At 42.6% G+C, this 16721-nt stretch overlaps 1 protein-coding gene across 10 annotated transcripts in view; it reads right to left on the bottom strand.

Annotated features, from left to right (window-relative positions):
• Positions 1-2226: 2226 nt before the first annotated feature.
• LOC130180168 (protein unc-79 homolog) overlaps positions 2227-16721 on the bottom strand; it is a 34648-nt gene continuing 20153 nt past the window's right edge. For 4 of the 10 annotated variants that reach the window (XM_056393571.1, XM_056393577.1, XM_056393578.1 and 1 more), the window contains 28 exons: positions 16071-16252; positions 15288-15489; positions 14964-15146; positions 14247-14315; positions 13474-13811; positions 13160-13342; positions 12830-12992; positions 12211-12360; positions 10786-12069; positions 9589-9690; positions 9008-9124; positions 8562-8664; positions 8338-8478; positions 8163-8201; positions 7923-8035; positions 7552-7637; positions 6993-7166; positions 6601-6669; positions 6401-6511; positions 5017-5121; positions 4836-4913; positions 4625-4714; positions 4326-4501; positions 3615-3798; positions 3308-3511; positions 3105-3182; positions 2969-3010; positions 2227-2861 (listed from right to left, as the gene is read on the bottom strand). In XM_056393571.1, the coding sequence (XP_056249546.1) occupies positions 2673-2861; positions 2969-3010; positions 3105-3182; positions 3308-3511; positions 3615-3798; positions 4326-4501; positions 4625-4714; positions 4836-4913; positions 5017-5121; positions 6401-6511; positions 6601-6669; positions 6993-7166; positions 7552-7637; positions 7923-8035; positions 8163-8201; positions 8338-8478; positions 8562-8664; positions 9008-9124; positions 9589-9690; positions 10786-12069; positions 12211-12360; positions 12830-12992; positions 13160-13342; positions 13474-13811; positions 14247-14315; positions 14964-15146; positions 15288-15489; positions 16071-16252 (4955 nt within the window). In that variant the 3' untranslated portion in view covers positions 2227-2672. Of the gene's footprint in view, positions 2862-2968; positions 3011-3104; positions 3183-3307; positions 3512-3614; positions 3799-4325; positions 4502-4624; positions 4715-4835; positions 4914-5016; positions 5233-6400; positions 6512-6600; positions 6670-6992; positions 7167-7551; positions 7638-7922; positions 8036-8162; positions 8202-8337; positions 8479-8561; positions 8665-9007; positions 9125-9588; positions 9691-10785; positions 12070-12210; positions 12361-12829; positions 12993-13159; positions 13343-13473; positions 13812-14246; positions 14316-14963; positions 15147-15287; positions 15490-16070; positions 16253-16721 lie in introns of those variants that run through there. The other 6 variants (XM_056393572.1, XM_056393574.1, XM_056393573.1 and 3 more) reach the window with 6 other exon arrangements.

Genomic DNA, 16721 nt, shown 5'->3' with positions numbered 1-16721 from the left:
CACATATTGTGCTAGCTCTGGGCTCGATCAGTAATAATGTCACAAAAAAAAAAGCATGCTTGTGAGAGTGTGAAGGATTTCTGCAGCTAAAGCAAGAACACAAGTTGCTATAACAAAATTAGGATTTTAAAGGGAGTTAAAAGAAACAAATCGATCAAAAACACCTCTGTGAAAGAGGCTGCATAGTTACATTAAATCAAATCGACATTTTCCCATTTCTATTTTAATTTGCACATAATACATTAACTGTAGCCAATGATGTGAAACAAACAAAGGGGACAAACCTGTACTATACAAGCTGATGCAGAAGAGCACTGAAGAGGAATGTCAGTGAATTATAATGCGAATGAGAGACCATAGACTACTTTGCCTTCCCACTTGATGGTAATGCCAATGGACACTCTGAGCAATTTAAACATTCATGCATTGTCCAGCCAGGGCGCTGAGGATCTCACTGTAATAAAAGCAAAGTGACAGCACTAGACGGGGGGGACCAGGGATTGTCACTGTCTCAACAAGCTTTACAAGCCTCTCACAAGGTATTTCCATAGAGCGAAGAGGACACTGATACACAGATTCTATCAAATTTGGGTTGTACAAAACTACTGGTTATTTTTGATCTGCTCGCCAGTGTGGGACTACCTCTCTCAACCTGCTCTTTAATCAAGGAATGTTACCAATTCACACACCTGGTGATACATCGTGCTGGTGCACGAGTGTGCATGTGTGTGTGTGTGTGTGTATGAGAGCTCACAGTCCTTTCAAAGTTGACCTTCACAATCTTTGAGGACCCACACACACCCTCTCTGCCTGAGAGGCCTTTGGTCAGTGTTAATTACCCTCAGTACCTCCAGCTGCCTGCTCATCAGGTCAGCGCTCTCCCATATGGTCCTCCAGGAGGCAGCAGGCAGGCAGGCAGGGGCGGGGAAAGTGCTGGATACCTGTGGGACACTGATTACATAAGCTGCTGCTAATGAGAGAGGTTCTTTCGAAAAGGGCTGCGAGTTCAAACGATCACAACGGTGGCAGTGGCTGACAGATGCAACCCCAGAGCAAGGGGGACTTGATTAAACACACACACACACACACACACACCTATGCACATGCAGGGACACATGCACATACACACCTGCATCCAGCATCACTTTAATACACACTTGTGCACACAGAGGCACACAGCAGGAGAGGGGCTCTTTGATGAGCTAAGACTAGAGGTTGATAAGAAGGGGCACTGCAGCCTGATTCAGCTAGGTTGGGGTCACCGGGGAGAGAGAGTGTGTGTGTGAGTGTGTCAGTGTAACTGTGTATGTGTGTGTTCATTAGTCACATTGTGTGGAATCATTATACTAGTGACTCATTTGGCGCACACTTCTCAACATGGGTCCTCTTATACATGCATTGACTAAAAAATATTTAAACATATACACATTAAAAAAAAAATATATATATATATATATGTATGTATGCAAATCAAATTTGGCTTATTTTTGTCCAATGAACCAATTTCTTCTTGCAGAATACATTTCTATCCTCAGATTTCATTCATCTTAAAGCTTGATAATGAAATCCTTGCAGCATTGAAGATCAAAACAAAGATTAATGTGCTGTTCGGCTTTCTAGCGCTGCTGTCATGTCATCTGTTATTCTCAGACAAGAGCTTCGTGGTAATGCGGTTAGACCTCACAACAATGCTTAATCACAACAAACCACATTAGGCCAAAGGTAATTGTGTTTGCTTGGTATATGCGTGGGCCAATCTGTTTCGCTGCTGCCAATGAGGTGGGATGGAGAAGGAGGTGGGGGGGGGGGGGGGGGGGGGGGGGGGGCCTTTCCACTTTGGGGCGGGGAGGGGGGCACAACCGAAATAGTCTTGTTTACCTCCAATGTCTGGCTCCACCTTATCGAGTTACAAAGCTGCTGCTGCAACTCGGATTGGCCTCTGATCGATTTGGGCTCTGATGGCGAGAGGCAGCATGACTGACAGTCTGACAAGGATCTCAGACGGGAGCTGGGTAATGCATGTCATGTTATTTTCCCGGAGACACCTGAGGTTCAGTTTCTCGTCCAGAGGGGTAAAAAAAAACAGAACTGATTTTATCACTCTGCCATCTGCATTATGGTAAACTGGACATTTTCCACATCAGTCAGGACATGAAAGAGCAGTAAATGTCACATTTGAATTTTGAAGGGGTCAGCGATTCATATGAAATGACAGTGGTCTCAACGTTTAGAAAAACTCATACTTTTATTATCCAGCTTGCAACCAAGCAACTTAAAAAGTAAGAGTCTGAATGTCACAGAGTGATCATATCTAAGGTTCAACAAACATCTGCTTTCAGACCCTCACTATTACTAACATGGGTCTATAGAAATTCTCTTAGTCATCTACTGACTCAAAATCTGTTGAATACAACAGTCAGGCACCTGATACAATTATTCCACACAAGTCTACCAAACCTAATTAATTATCTCCAGTACTAGTACTTTAAAATAGCATAGATTTACTGTACATATTCAGGTTTAATACTAAAGGTGCTGAATGATTCAGTCCAAATGAATTCCACACAGCATCAATTTACATAAAGTCCTTTTTTTTGGTCGGTGAGTTCAGCCCGTTGCAGGTGCATGCAGGTCAAAGGACACAGACGACCCTGATGTGACCAGAAAGTAGATCACATGGGGTAGAACTGTGAAGCAGCCTCAGATGACTGGATCTCCACCTGAGCCATCTTGAACTGGGTGCACTGCAGCCATTTGCGCAGAGCAAACGGAGGGGCTCCCGATGACTGGCCCTGCAGACACTGGTGGTTCACCCTATTCTGGATGGCCTGGAGACGCAGCTGCAGCCCCGCAGACAGATGCTAACGAAGGAAGGACATCTTAGTTTGAAATCATATAATAAGTGGATATTTACTTGCATGATATTAACCTGCATAAATAATGGCAGAAAGCTTTTTAAAGGCCTTACCTTAAGGTTTGACTGAATCATGGGTAGCCACATAGGAATCAACTAAAGAGAGAAATGAACACAGAGAAGTCGTGTTAGGCTGTTAAGGTGATCACATATTATTCATATGGAAAAAAATACTTGACTTATGTCAAACCTTGACAAATATGGTTGAGTTGCACTCCTGCAGGGCTTCCATCAGACTAATGACATGAAGACACACCATCTCTACCATCTGAGAGAAAATAGCCCAAGTTCAAATTCATATACAGAGAATTCATTTTCTCATTTCATATTTCAAGTTCCTATCTTATACCTTAGCTAGATGCTTGGTGGAAAGGGACAAGGCAGAGCACTCACCACTTTATTGTGGGCCATGAGCTGCAGGATGCTTGGTGTAACCCGACTCCAGAACTCGAGGCCAGTGAGGATGGCGCTGGAAGAAAACTCTGTCTGGTTCTGGTTCAGCAGGGATGGAGCAGCGGCTGCCTGTTCACAATAAATGGTCCACAGCTGGGCGAACATGAAGGCGTGGAACAGAGAGCACATGTGCAGGACCGACGTCTGGGGACATCAAGAACAAAACAGGAAAGGCCAGTGAAGTGATTATAGATCATATTAACACCTCTTAGGCGGGATCATTAGAAGGGATTTGTATCTGCCGGACCTTGGACTGTTCTGGGAAGCCAATGAGGATGACAATAAGATGATCCGCGATGTGGGAGCCAGCATCTAGAGGGATGGGCATACAGGAGGTGGAGCCCTGGTGCAGGGCACAGTGTGTCAAGGAGCCCAAAAGAAGCCAGGACAGCTGTCGGATGTGGGACACACACTCGATGAATTCTTTTGGCCTGCAAAGAAAATTCAGTTTAACAGATCAGCTCACAATGTATTCTCAAAAATACTATTCTCATATTGCTCAGGATTATACACAATGTCTTAGCTTATATTTTTTAAAGGCAGACTCACCTAAATGATTTGATAAAAACATATTCTCACTTTTCTCTAGTGGTATTGTGTTTAGCCATTAAGACGATTTTCATTTTATTTGTCAATGTTTTTGTATATGAGAAGCACCAACACACTGTCAACAGCCTTCACTAGGACTAGTTTAAGTAGTTCGAATGAAAATTGTTCACAGAAAGGTCTGTGAATTATTCAGAAAACAGGGGACATTTGTTATGTAAACACCACAAACCCAATTCCATCCAATCAGGTATCTCAAAATCTAGGAAAATAAAGCCAAAACTATCTTTGATGTTTTGAATACAACCAGAGATAAATGAGAAAATATGTTTCACTGTATGTAACTTAGGGGCACTGGCCTTTTAAGCCATGGAAAAATTACTAAACTTGTCGGTGGTGTTGTCATTCTTACCCTTGTTGCATGGTGGATGGAGGATGATAAAGCCAGGGAAGATAACGGACAACAGCTTTGTTATCACGGTGATTGCCTTTGCTGATCTCCATGGCGGCGACTTGTGCCAAGCCCACTTTCAGGTTCCCCCCAAAAGTGTCCTCATGCAGCGGCTGACAACAAGCCTTCATATGGCTCTGAATAACAGATTTAGAGTAAGAGAAAGATACTGCTGAACAACACACACAAGGCTTAATGTCGAAAACACATATGATCAGATACTATGCACGTGATGCGCTCACATGAAGAACAAGACTTACTTTAAGTTTAGTTAGGGTGTGCATATCTGCAATGAAGTCCAGGAGCTCACTTATGTACTGCCTCATGCACTCCATTGCTGCAGTTGTGCACTGTGGAGAAGAAAAACAGTTTATCCTTTAGGAGGAATCACACTGAGGTCTGTCTTTATTTCCTGCTGTTTAACGAGGCTGATTTTAATACGATCTAAACAGAAAGCAACTAAAGTCTTACCCCCGGCAGCGTCAAGATCATGTGCTTTTGGATGATGGTGGATTCTGCTAGCCGTGTACCGATGTCTGCACAAACGAACTGGCAAATTCCACAACACAGGTTTTAGTAGAGCGTTTAGGAGTGAACACCATCATGTATTTGGTTCGTGTCGAACTTAAATGTATAAAACTGTATTTTTTACCTGGACCAGCAGTAACAAGTTTGTGTCAGGCAGGGGAGATTTGAACTTGAGAGCCTGCAGAAGCTCTAACACCACAATGCGGGACATGTAGAACTTATCTCTCTCCTGGATGCGAGGAGATAGAGAGTGGGGTAAATGTACTGATGCTGCAAGACTGCCTTTTTCTATTATCACTCTCCCTTACTCATGCTGCGAGGAGAGCATAAACTCTGTAGCCTGAATAGAGGGGGAAGGACAGGCAGTGAGAGGGGAGGGAGGGGAGGCAGGGAGACAGAGAATAGACAGAGAATAGTGAAGCTGAGGAGTAGATTTAGGCCAGTCCAGATCTCTCCTCCCAGAGTCCCAGGCAGCTCAGATGAGGCTGTCAGGCTGCCTTCTCCCTCCGAGGACAGGCTGCTCTCTTTGTTCATCCCTTCCACACAAAGCCCAGCTGCCTGTTTACAAACCACACTGTCATCTTCTGGCTTCCACTTTGCCTCTCTGTTCCTCTATGCAGTCATGTTTGCTTATGATGGGCGCAGGCACACGCCACAGAATGCAGAGCCGCTCCTGACATTTCTCACTGTGTGGCTTGTTAATGCACATACCTGTACACAGCACTCTCATAATTAAAAGTTAATGGAGCATGTCCGTTTGGTAAATAGCAAATCATAGTCTGCTCTTAAGCTAGAGGGCCCCATCGCATTTGGCATACAGTGCAGTGCCGCTGTGACAAATGGTGTACGGTGTGAAAAACTTTAGTAGGTCTAGAAAGCCCCACTTTGTGTCCTTAACGGCTGACCCCCAAAGATAACCAGCTGAAAAGTCCTCCCTGCGCTTCCCAGAAACCTCACCTCGCCATAAAACATCTGCACAAGACAGGTTCCAAAAGCAATTGCTCATTGTGACTCTGGGTTTTGAAAAGCGGATATTATACTGTGAGAAATTAAAGAGGGTGTAGAAAATCAATACTGCAGGAGACATAAAGCATGCAGTGTTGACAGTGGTGGAGGACCGAGGATCCATCTCGCCGAACAGTGCAGACAGCCCTGGCTCCATCTCTGTCTGAGACAGCCACTCTGAAACACACCATACATCCTCGGCCCTAGCACACCAACTAATCATGTTAATCAATACTGGCTGATTGCCTACTTAATCATCTGTGACACATGGGCACATTTCTGGCTGACTGGAGAGTCAGGGAAGTAGGTGTAGCACCAAAAGAGTGATGAGCGGGAGGCCTGTGAGCAGAAGCCCAACATTTTTAACACTGCAGATTAGTTTAAAAGGTTTAACTCTTTCAACACTACCTGCATAAACACGAGATGTCAGCACGTGTTTTATTACAACATATGAAACTCTATGTCTAAACAAAAAGACCTAGTTTAAACACACTCAAGAGTACCTTGTTGAAGGCTTTATAACACAGTCCACATAGTTCTACGAGGTAGGAGAGACTGAACATGCCATACTGAATGACAAAACTCAGCAACTTGGAGAAGGGCTCCAGGAGGCTCTGTAGAATGGAGGAAAAGAAAAAAGTGTTAAAGTGTTAAAGACCAGGATTTGGACAAATCAGTGTGTAAAATTCTGCCTTGGGCTTACCCGGGTTGCATTTGTGGTCGGGATTTTCAGCAGACAAATGATAATCCTCAAACTGGAATCCATGGGGCACTAATGACACATACAGATTGCAAAAAATGTTGAGAAATCGAAACTGCCAGTTGGTTTCAAAGTGCAAAAGTTAAAAATTATTGCATGCTGCATACCCACAGTTCTGGACTTGGTGTTTTAAATCTATCTGCAGTGATAAATTGATTAGAGTACACACTAATTTGACCTCTAAGGTCAAAAGCGTCAGAGTCAAATCAATTACAATTTTAAGATTCTATCCTATTGAACCCGACAAGGGCACTGCTAAATGCTTTTTCCTCCAGCCATAATCACATTAAACCATATCAGACCATGACTAAGTGAACGGAAGAGTCGATATCTACCTTCAGAGGAAGCACAGAGGGCAGTTTTGTGAGGAAGGTCTGGAACTGGTTGCAGATGGTCGTCCACAGGTTGCTAGGAGAGTCCATGGGGAGAGCCTCCATGAAGGTGGCGATGTTGTCCAGGCAGTGCAGCATTGTGCCCCCTGCTGGCAGACTCTTCTTGTTGTTCAAACCCTGGAGGGCACACAGGCACAAACCATAACAGGCTTATATAATGAAATTCTACAAGCGAAGATATTTCCATTTAACTGATCATTCAGCCCTGATCAATCGCAATGCTTGTGCTGAGAGCAGGGGATTTAGGACACTGAAGCACACATGATTGCTTGGATGGGCTCATGGATCAATGGGTTCTAATCTGTGTCATTTATTTAGCTTTACAATAACAATAAAGTGGAACAGTGGTGCAGGGTAAGGCGGGTTTTCTTGAATGCCCCCATGATGATTTTAGATGGGCTTATGCTCTACATGTAGCTGGAGACACTAAAGCTACTGCTTTGACAAGAGCTCCTCCTGCTGGTTGCAAGACTCAACACAGACACACAAAGGAAAATCCTACCTCAAGCAGCATGTTGAGGGCAGCAACTGAACTCAGTTCATTGAAATCTATCAGCGAAGTTGCAAGTGTTCGCAGAAAACTTCCATCTGCAATAAAGAAATATAGAAAAGCATAAAAAGAATAAAGGTGGCAGTATATCCAGTGGAAAACTATCAAGTTAGCCTTATCATTGTGTAAAAAATAAATAAACATTAAATCAAATATGTAAAGAAAAGCAGCAAAGTATGCATCTACTATAAGTTTCAAAATATAGAGCACCAAGGTCGAAACACACAGAAATGAGCAGCTAAGATACGCTATAAGGCTCTGTAGAAATAGTGCTGTTAAAGTTCAAGGAGTTTTGAGTTTAGTAGTCAGTGGTATGAGCACACCTTTGATGTTACTCTGGAAGAGTTGGGGCAAGATGCCATTAGGGGCCAGCTGGTGAAACATACAGCGCAGGAACTGCTTGGCTACACCTGCTACATTCCCTGGGATCAACATACTGCAAAACATCACAGGGAGAATGTCTGAGTTGGACAGGCAGTCACACTCTACATCTATTATTAAACTCATCTATAAGCACAGTGAATATCTGAGCGCACTGGTTTGACGGCTTTAATGTCTCATACCTCTCAGCTTGTCCAGAAAAATTGGCACTGGATGCCAACCTGAAAGCAGTTAAAGCAGTGGATTAGGAGCAGGGATGAATTATGCATGAGTTCTATGGGCAAGTTATGAAACTTCATTTAACGGTGAAGTGCTGTGTGGATGGAGATTGCAGGATGGTTACAGGAGCGGCTGTACCTGCCCACAGACTGCATGATGTCGAGAAGCATTGGAGCAGCCAAATCAGGGCTGAGGTGGATGAACATGGAGAGAACGACCACGGCGAGGCTGAGAGTCTCCTCGTCGTATTCCTCCAGCACGGCCGCACAGTCCCGACACCTGGGACATCACATTGTATTTCACACAGGCTGGTTTAAGCATTAAGATGACTTGTTTCAAGACACGTATAGCTTCACCTTCACCTGTCAGACATTGTGGTAGGCTGCTCATCAATGAACTCTTCGGGCGCAGGGACAAACATGCTTACTGTGCTTGGTGCAGAGAGCAGGCTGGTTTTTGTGGGACCTGCAGAGGAAGAATATCAGTAATGAAATAAAAGAACAGCAGGTTTTTCAGATTCAGTTATTAGATCCTGAATGAGGTCAATGAGGAATAACATGTTGGTTTGGTTTTTGAGTCATAATCTAAGTAAAGATATTTAGGCTTTTTGTCTATGTTCCAAGACAGTAAATTATTTAATACTAAATCTTATATTGTATCTGCCCAGAGTTTGAATTCAATTACTGGCCAATAAGTGTCACTTTCCGCTTAAGTTATTTCTGTTTCCTTTGTTTTCTTACATGTCACTATATCCATATACCTCCTCAAGAGGTCATTACAGAATAAAGGGAAGTCTAAAGCAACTGACCCGTTTCCCAGGTGCTGATGTTATGTGGCGCGCTGGACTGATGCTCCAGCTGTCTCTTCATTAGCTGGCTCATGGTCAGAGCTCCCAAAGAGCCACGCTTCACCTGACGGTACTGAGCTAAAGGTCAGATACAGATACAGAGAACGACACCTGCGTTAAAGTACCTGCTGAACTCATTCCAGCTTCCCCAACAACAAGCGTGTGTATGGTTACATGGAAATAAGGAAGACGCTCACGTGAAAAGAGATGGTCACTTTAAAGTAAAAGTAATTGGAAATTAAATTCAGTTAATATTAGATGGGTGTTTTCTCTATTCTTGCAAATTTTATTGGTTTTATGATTAAGATGTCAAAGATGTCATATTATGTGATATTTATTTAATATTTACAGCTCCAATATGAAGTTTAAACCAAAGTTAATTTGAAAAGAGAAAAATAAAGAGAACTACAGGTAATATATTAGACTGCACACAAGTAATATATACAAATATGTCAGATTAAGGCCCTTCTTTATGACAACCACAACAGTCAGTTTTATTGAAGTTCATAAAGAGATTATGTAATAAAGTATTTGCATCCTACTTGATACTGAAGAGCGGTGGCTTGTTTCAGGCATAGCAGCTTCAAGCGTTGGGGCTGAGGCAGATTCTCGTGGCTTTTCCAATGTAGACAGAACTTTGTGATCTGCAAGGCAATATGGGTGAATGATGGGCAGGGCATTGGCATCAGAATATATGCCATTATATGCCAGTAGTTTTCCAGTAATAATAGTAATAGTAGAGTCTATTTAGTGCTAATTTAATTTGTTATGTGAAATTTAGTGCTTTGTTACATAACCTCACCACCATCAGAAAATCACTGTTTGCAGTTTAAACTGATTTCCCCAAAGTTTGTTTCAAATATATAATCAAATTCTGCCTTGCTCTTCAGCTTCTTTTAAATTAGTTCAAAATGTAAATTTTCTCCTTTGAAGTACTTGTTGTGTGTGTTTGTATGATGGAAAAAGTGAACACATACATAGAAAACACACCACAGGACACCACAAGGCTGGAGTGGTTGGTCGGGGAAAGATTTGAGCTAGGTGCACATTGGTATCCCCAAATCTAAAGGAATATATCCGTTTTTTGCAAGTTTTAGTTCCTAACTACAAATCTAATATACTTTACATTTATGCTGTCCATGACTGAATGCACACTATGCAATTTTTAAACACATTTTTCCAAGCAATCTAGAGAGCCATACGATTATTTGAGATATTGTATGAAAAGTTAAAGCAGACTCTTCAAACTCATGTTACATTATAATAGTGAAGTACTATACAGTAGTAGTATATAGTAGTTCAGTATGATAGTATAGTAGTGTAATTCAGTTGCAGATTGATATCAGACTGATTTACACTTACATTTTGATAACACAAGTTTGTAGAGTTTGTAATGTTTTGCCGTGACATGAGGTATACACCATTTGTGGTAAATGCCCCAAAACTTGCAAAACAATGTTGTGGTCCTTAATGTTATTTAAAGTCACTTTAATTTAAACATACACTTTCAACCAATTTCGTAGAAATTAATTGATTATTATGAATTTGAAATGCATTGAATAAGATATCTCAAATCCAGGATATCAGCTGAAAATATTTTGAAACAAATCCCACATCACATGGACAGCACATTGGTAAAGTAGAAATTAACCTTGATGCACCCATGCAACATTTTCACTAAACGAGCACTGATTACTTCAACTTTCTATATAAAGTGTTTATCTGTCCCTCCCCCTTACCGGTTTCTGTGGTCTGCTCACCACCAAGCTTGTCAAACGTGTTGAACGAGATGTCCAGGTATTCCCTCTGGATGGCACTGACAGCTATCTTCCTTTGCTTCCGTTGCCGGGGAACAATCTGGATTTTAAACTCTGCTTCGTCATTGTCATCTGCATTGTCAGGTTTGGGGTCGCTGTCCGCGTCGTCACCCATGTCGTCGTCCTCTTCATCGTCACCATACTCTTCTTCATCATTGCTATTACTCTTGCTTTTCTCTGGTGAGGAAAGAGGCTCTGCTCTGTCCTCTGGTATGTCCAAGAAGATGGTCCTACCAGAGGGACTCGCCACAGGTCCCATCCCAGTCTTCACCTCTTCAGGGGCCACAGACGTGTCATCTAAAGAGGTGTCAGGGACGTGTGGAGTCTTCCTCAAGAGGTCTCTCTTTTGCTTCAGAGTCATTGGGCTTTCATGGCAGACATACTCCGGCCGGTCAGGAAGCTCCAGAGAGGTGCTGGGAGTCACACGGTTTGGCTTCTTCTCCATGAATGGCTGCACTGAGCCTCCCTCTCCCACCAAAACATCTGGGGTCTTTTTGTCACTGGAGCAGTCCTCCACACTCACCTGAACCACCGGAGACAGTCGTAAGGTGTTACTGCTGGCAGGGGAAGCAGAGACCTTTGGACTCCCATTGAACTTGGAGCTTATGATGGTGTTAAGATCGAATTCTTCATCACTCTCCACAATTCTCAGTGGAGGCAACTGTTCAAACACCAAGGAGTCGCTGTCGGACATGGAGAGCAGTGAGTGTTTCTCTGGAATTGATGTGCAGTCGGAGGAGAGATCAATGAGGTCTTGGTCCTCTTTTCCCTGAGCTGATCCCACTAAGGAGCCCTGGTCCAACCTGTCATCAAAGGTCTCCATGCAGCTGAGGCGGACCTCGGGGATGACAGGTTTGGAGACGTCGGACTGGCCCCCTCGAGAGCCTCGCCGGTCCACGGGATCGTTGGCCTCCACCCGAACCGAAGAACCATCGGAGGATCCTTTACCGTGATGTCTGCTGTGGGATGTGGCCGAGGATGGGGGCAGTACCACAGGGGGCACCTGCATATCGCAGCGATCAATGCATGACTTGCGTCTGTGCTCGTCCAGATTGAAGAGGATGGAGTCCGTGTTAGAAATGTCCAGAGACTTCTGCTTGTGCATGGCCTGCAGCCGCTTCTTCCTGGTGCTCTCCTCCCTCACACAGTGCAGAATGCTGTCCTGAAGGGCGCTGGCTTCTCGGTACTCTGACAGCTCAATTTCACCTGATATACAGAAGAAAAACGAGACTTTACCCCAGTGAAAGCAATAAGCCTCCTGCTATCAGAAAAAATATGTTGTGCTGAAAACGATTCGATCGATGTGCTGTAATCCTACACTTTACTCTGAAAGCCTCTGCTTCTTACTTTTTTTGGCATTCAGCTCTACCGGCTGGTACTTCACAGACTTGCTGCCACCAATCCTCTTTAGGCGAGCAAAGAAGGTCTGTGACTCCTTGTTAGCAGCGCCAGTCGGAGTGTCATGGACATCTGACTCATCAAATACGCTGTCCTCTTCTAAAATGGAGAAAAATATGGAGAATTAACATCAGCACTGCCTTTATGTAGCATATAGAATATGTAACCCTGACTGGAGTGGATATCATTTTTACTCTGACATTGTAATCTACACAGTATATATATATATATATATACATATATATATATATGTATATATATATATATATATATATATATATATATGTATATATATATACATAGATTAGGTTTTTTTTTTTATAAATGCTACACCAATTTATATTCATAAGTTGATAACTAAAATAACCTAAATCAGCAAATACTTCAAAATGCAGTGAGTACCCAAATTATTTTGAGGAAAAGTCTTAACATTACTCCAAAGATCAACACCATCATTGATACACACAATCAACAGACTATATATTAAGAAATTGTTGTTGTTTATTCATCAAATTATAGCTATTATAGATGTCTGCTGAGATAAATAACATTCCTATTTTTGCATCACCTTTTTCCTTCTCGCTGTAGCGGCTCATGTTGGAGTTGTCGCTATAGAGGGGTCCTGCTGTAGCATGGGGACGACAGCTGTGATACTGGGCATTGAGTGTGTTGATAGTGATGTGGATTAGATGGAGGACCACTTTACTACCCTCCATGTCCCTGTATGGGTACTGTGGATCACAGAAACATATTACAAGCTTATGATGTATTACTTTGTAAATCATGCCGTATGTATATCATAAAATATAAATAATGTATGTATGTCATATCTATGTGACTGAATGAATAATATCCCATGCAATGAAATCATACGGACACATAATAATTCAGAGAGTACCTTATACAGGATAACTAGCAGGGCTTTGAGCCAAATCTGTCTGATGTGTGGCCTCAGGGCCCAGAGAGAGCATCGAGGCGGTTGCTGGAAATAGTGTCTCAGCTGGGGACATGTGCAGTACTTCAACACCTGGACCACCAGAGGGAGTAGCTGCTTCCCCAGACCTATATTGTAGTCCATCACCTGAAGGAGGGTTCATTTAAGTTCATTAGCTTGCATGTTATACAGGTATATTTCTTACAACATACCACTAAACAGTACCAGTAAAGCTACAGCTATAAACACAAGTGATAATAAGCTTATATTTCAGTTACTTGTGCAATGCCAGCGATGAAAGCGTTGAAGCAGGTAGAGGTGCGCATCTTCTGAGGTGCAATCATGAAGCAGCCCTCCTGCTGGTCATAGCCCAGCAGCACATACAGGTGACGCTTCACAGTGTTGAAAGCTTTGGCACTGCCGATGTCGGACTCGGCACTGCTCTGGTCTTTGGCCATAAATTTCATGAGCACCATGATCAGCTGGTGAACAGTCTGGTGATCTATGCCGGCGTCCTCAGGAAGCAGGTCTCTGATGATGGTGTCGTCCTCAGGAGACGGGGTCTGGCCTACAAGAGGGGCTGAAGCGTCAGGGTTAAAGTGAGGGAGGAAACGTGCTGCAGACAGGGGAGAGGATGGGGAGAGGGAAGGGTGCAGGAGCAGGGGGAGGAGTAACAAGACAGAGTTGGGCGGGGGGGAGTCAACTCTCCTGTCAACTTCTCTGTCAAGAGAGGTGGAGACATCATCATGCAGTATACATACATCAGTGCAACATGTTCATGGAATATGTAAACAGGGTAAACACAAAACATGGCCTGCTAGCTGTTAGCGAGTGTTTTTTCTTCTCACTCTTTCCGGTGTAATTATTAGTGTAAGCCTGAAGGCGGGATGAAAAAACAATGACTGTCACCACAGAGCAAACATTGCTTTTTCATATTCCATTTTATATTTCCTTGTGTAAGTTTTATTGGTAGTGAAACTGTACTTTTCCTCCAATATGATATGATTATGAAGAGTAATGCTGTATGTTTCATTTTTGCGTTGTTATTTACCTGGCAGGACTTTCTCTATCATATCTCCCAGTGTCGGGGCAGACTGCTCTTGCCTCGTAAGCCTTAGAGCTAAAAACCACATATGAAGAACACAATTTAGGACAATGTACAGGGGAGGTAGCACAGGACACATGTCTGAGCTTCGTCGTCATCCAACACATGCACACACAAACACTAGCAAAAAACCACCAAGTACAAAATCACAAAAAGTGTTTCCAAGATTTAAGGCATTTTGGATGATCACAAATATCCAACAACCACATCAACTTTGAAGCCAACACAAGAAACCTCTCCCGGAAACTCAGACAGCCTTCTGTGCAGAGCCAAAGACAAAATGAATGTCATGGTGGGGAGTTCCTCCTTTTTTAAACAAAGTAGTATTCAGACATTCAAGTGAAATGAAATTTGGGAACAAACGAGTGAGGAGAGAAACATTAGGAAAATGGGACCAGGCTTTGGTCGAATAGCATTTGCAATTAAAAATAGCACTATTTTCACCCACAATGGATAGAAAATAGGCAGCGTCACCTGACTCTTTAAACAAGTACGCACATGATATAGTCATGGTTTGCCTCTATAATGTCATGTTGAACCTCCATTTAAACAGGTATTTCAAAAGGTATTTGCAAACACTGTTTGACCTCAGACTGAATGAAAGTGACACAGGTTAAGATTTCAGCTGACAGACAGACAGACTTGTTGATCTGTGCTACTCACGAAGTCGGTTACTCAGCGACTCAGGGAGTGAAAATGCCCGTTTAGACTCAGCTGGACCTCCCTTCACACTGTCACGGAGCGAACGCACACTCTTCTGCCGATTCCTGGCGAAACGGGCTCGTCGTATCTTCCACAATGCTGCGTCACTGAGGTTGGCTACATTTGTTCGTACAGCTGTGATGGCTGTAAAAAGAAAGGTTGTAAACTACATATGGAGCTCTATTAGGCTGTGGTGTTTTTGTCACAACAAATATTATGTCAAGAAAAAGGAAGTGGAGGAGAAGCAGGAGTAAAAATCTGAATGGTAACCTTAAAGCTACATACTTGTTGGGAAAGGGAACTCCTTGTTGCAGTCCAGGTGTAACTGGGCCTCCAGAGACAATGTTTCAAAGCGGTTGACAAAAAACTCCCAGCTAAGAGCAGGAATGTCTTTCTTCAGGAAGTGCAGCAGCAGGAGTTTGCTGAGGATGACTGGCCGATCCCTCACAACAGTGTCAAACTGGAAGTCAAGGCACAGACACAGGCCCTACAAAATATACAACACATAAATACAAAGCAGAGCACCTAGTTACATACATTATTATTAAGTAATTTCTGCCAAATATTTGATGATTCCAGTCACTGAAATCTACAAATTTGCATTTAATGCATAATTTTTAATCAACATTTAATAGTAAAAAAATTTAGGTAATAGTTAGCAGATTAATTGATAATATAAATAATCATTATTTGCATATAAGTAAACCAACATCAGGCAGCAATTTCTGTTCTGTGTTAAGGGTTATCTTTAAGCTGTTTCTTTTCACAGAAACAGCTGAAGAGTGTTGACCAACTGTATGACATATATTTAGATACAATGCAAAAAACCCAGCACTCCTGAAACATTAGGGCTCCAGAGTCAATAAAAGACTTTAAATCTATGGGACATTATGAGAATTTGCAAATAGTAAATTATGGTGCAGAAGGACACAAACATGACACAATATTTTGTAATAATGACAATGACCCTTTGATTTTTAAGGCCCTACAATGTTTAAGTGTTTCTGCTCCCAAATTTCCTCTATGTCAGAAATACATCTTTGTACTGCTTCTGTGTGGGCAGCTCACCTGCAGGGCCGGCCTCTTGATGGTGTCCAGAAGCAGTCTGGCTCTGGTGGCCACAGCGGGATTGACGTCCTCCACAGAAGCCAGGAAGCAGCAAAAGGCGTGGGCCAGGGAATACTTTAGCAAGTGGTTTTTTGTAACCGCACCAATGTCCAGGAACCGACACAGCACTGCTACCTTCTCAACTGGCAGTTTTCATGAGAAAGAACAGCAAATCATCAGCAGCACGGACGAATCATACAATAAGATGAGGCAGCAGAGCTGCCAGATGTCCTGCCATAATTACCATGATTGTATCATAAACAGACCAAGCAATGAGATCACTAATGAAAATAGATTCATGTATTACTTAGATACGATTTCTATGTCACCATATTTGGCCTCACATAATGCATGGATGTATCAATATGAATTATGTTTCTTGAACTACAAAATTACACAAGAATTATATGAATAATATTCAATCTATTGAAAATCGGTTAAAATTACATGTATCCCTACACTATCACTCATATGCAAAATTATGATTTTTAATTTTATTTAGTTAGTGCGCACAGTTACCACTCTGGCGACACAATCTCTCTCATATCCCCTGTGTGTGAAATAAAATAAGAATGCATTCAGTCATTTCAAGAAAGAGGATCCTTCCAGTAG

This window comes from Seriola aureovittata, chromosome 13, assembly GCF_021018895.1.
Source record: "Seriola aureovittata isolate HTS-2021-v1 ecotype China chromosome 13, ASM2101889v1, whole genome shotgun sequence".
In the NCBI taxonomy this organism is placed as follows: Eukaryota; Metazoa; Chordata; class Actinopteri; order Carangiformes; family Carangidae; genus Seriola; species Seriola aureovittata.
Note: the sequence above shows the minus strand (reverse complement) of the source record. Positions and strands in the feature narration are given on the sequence as shown.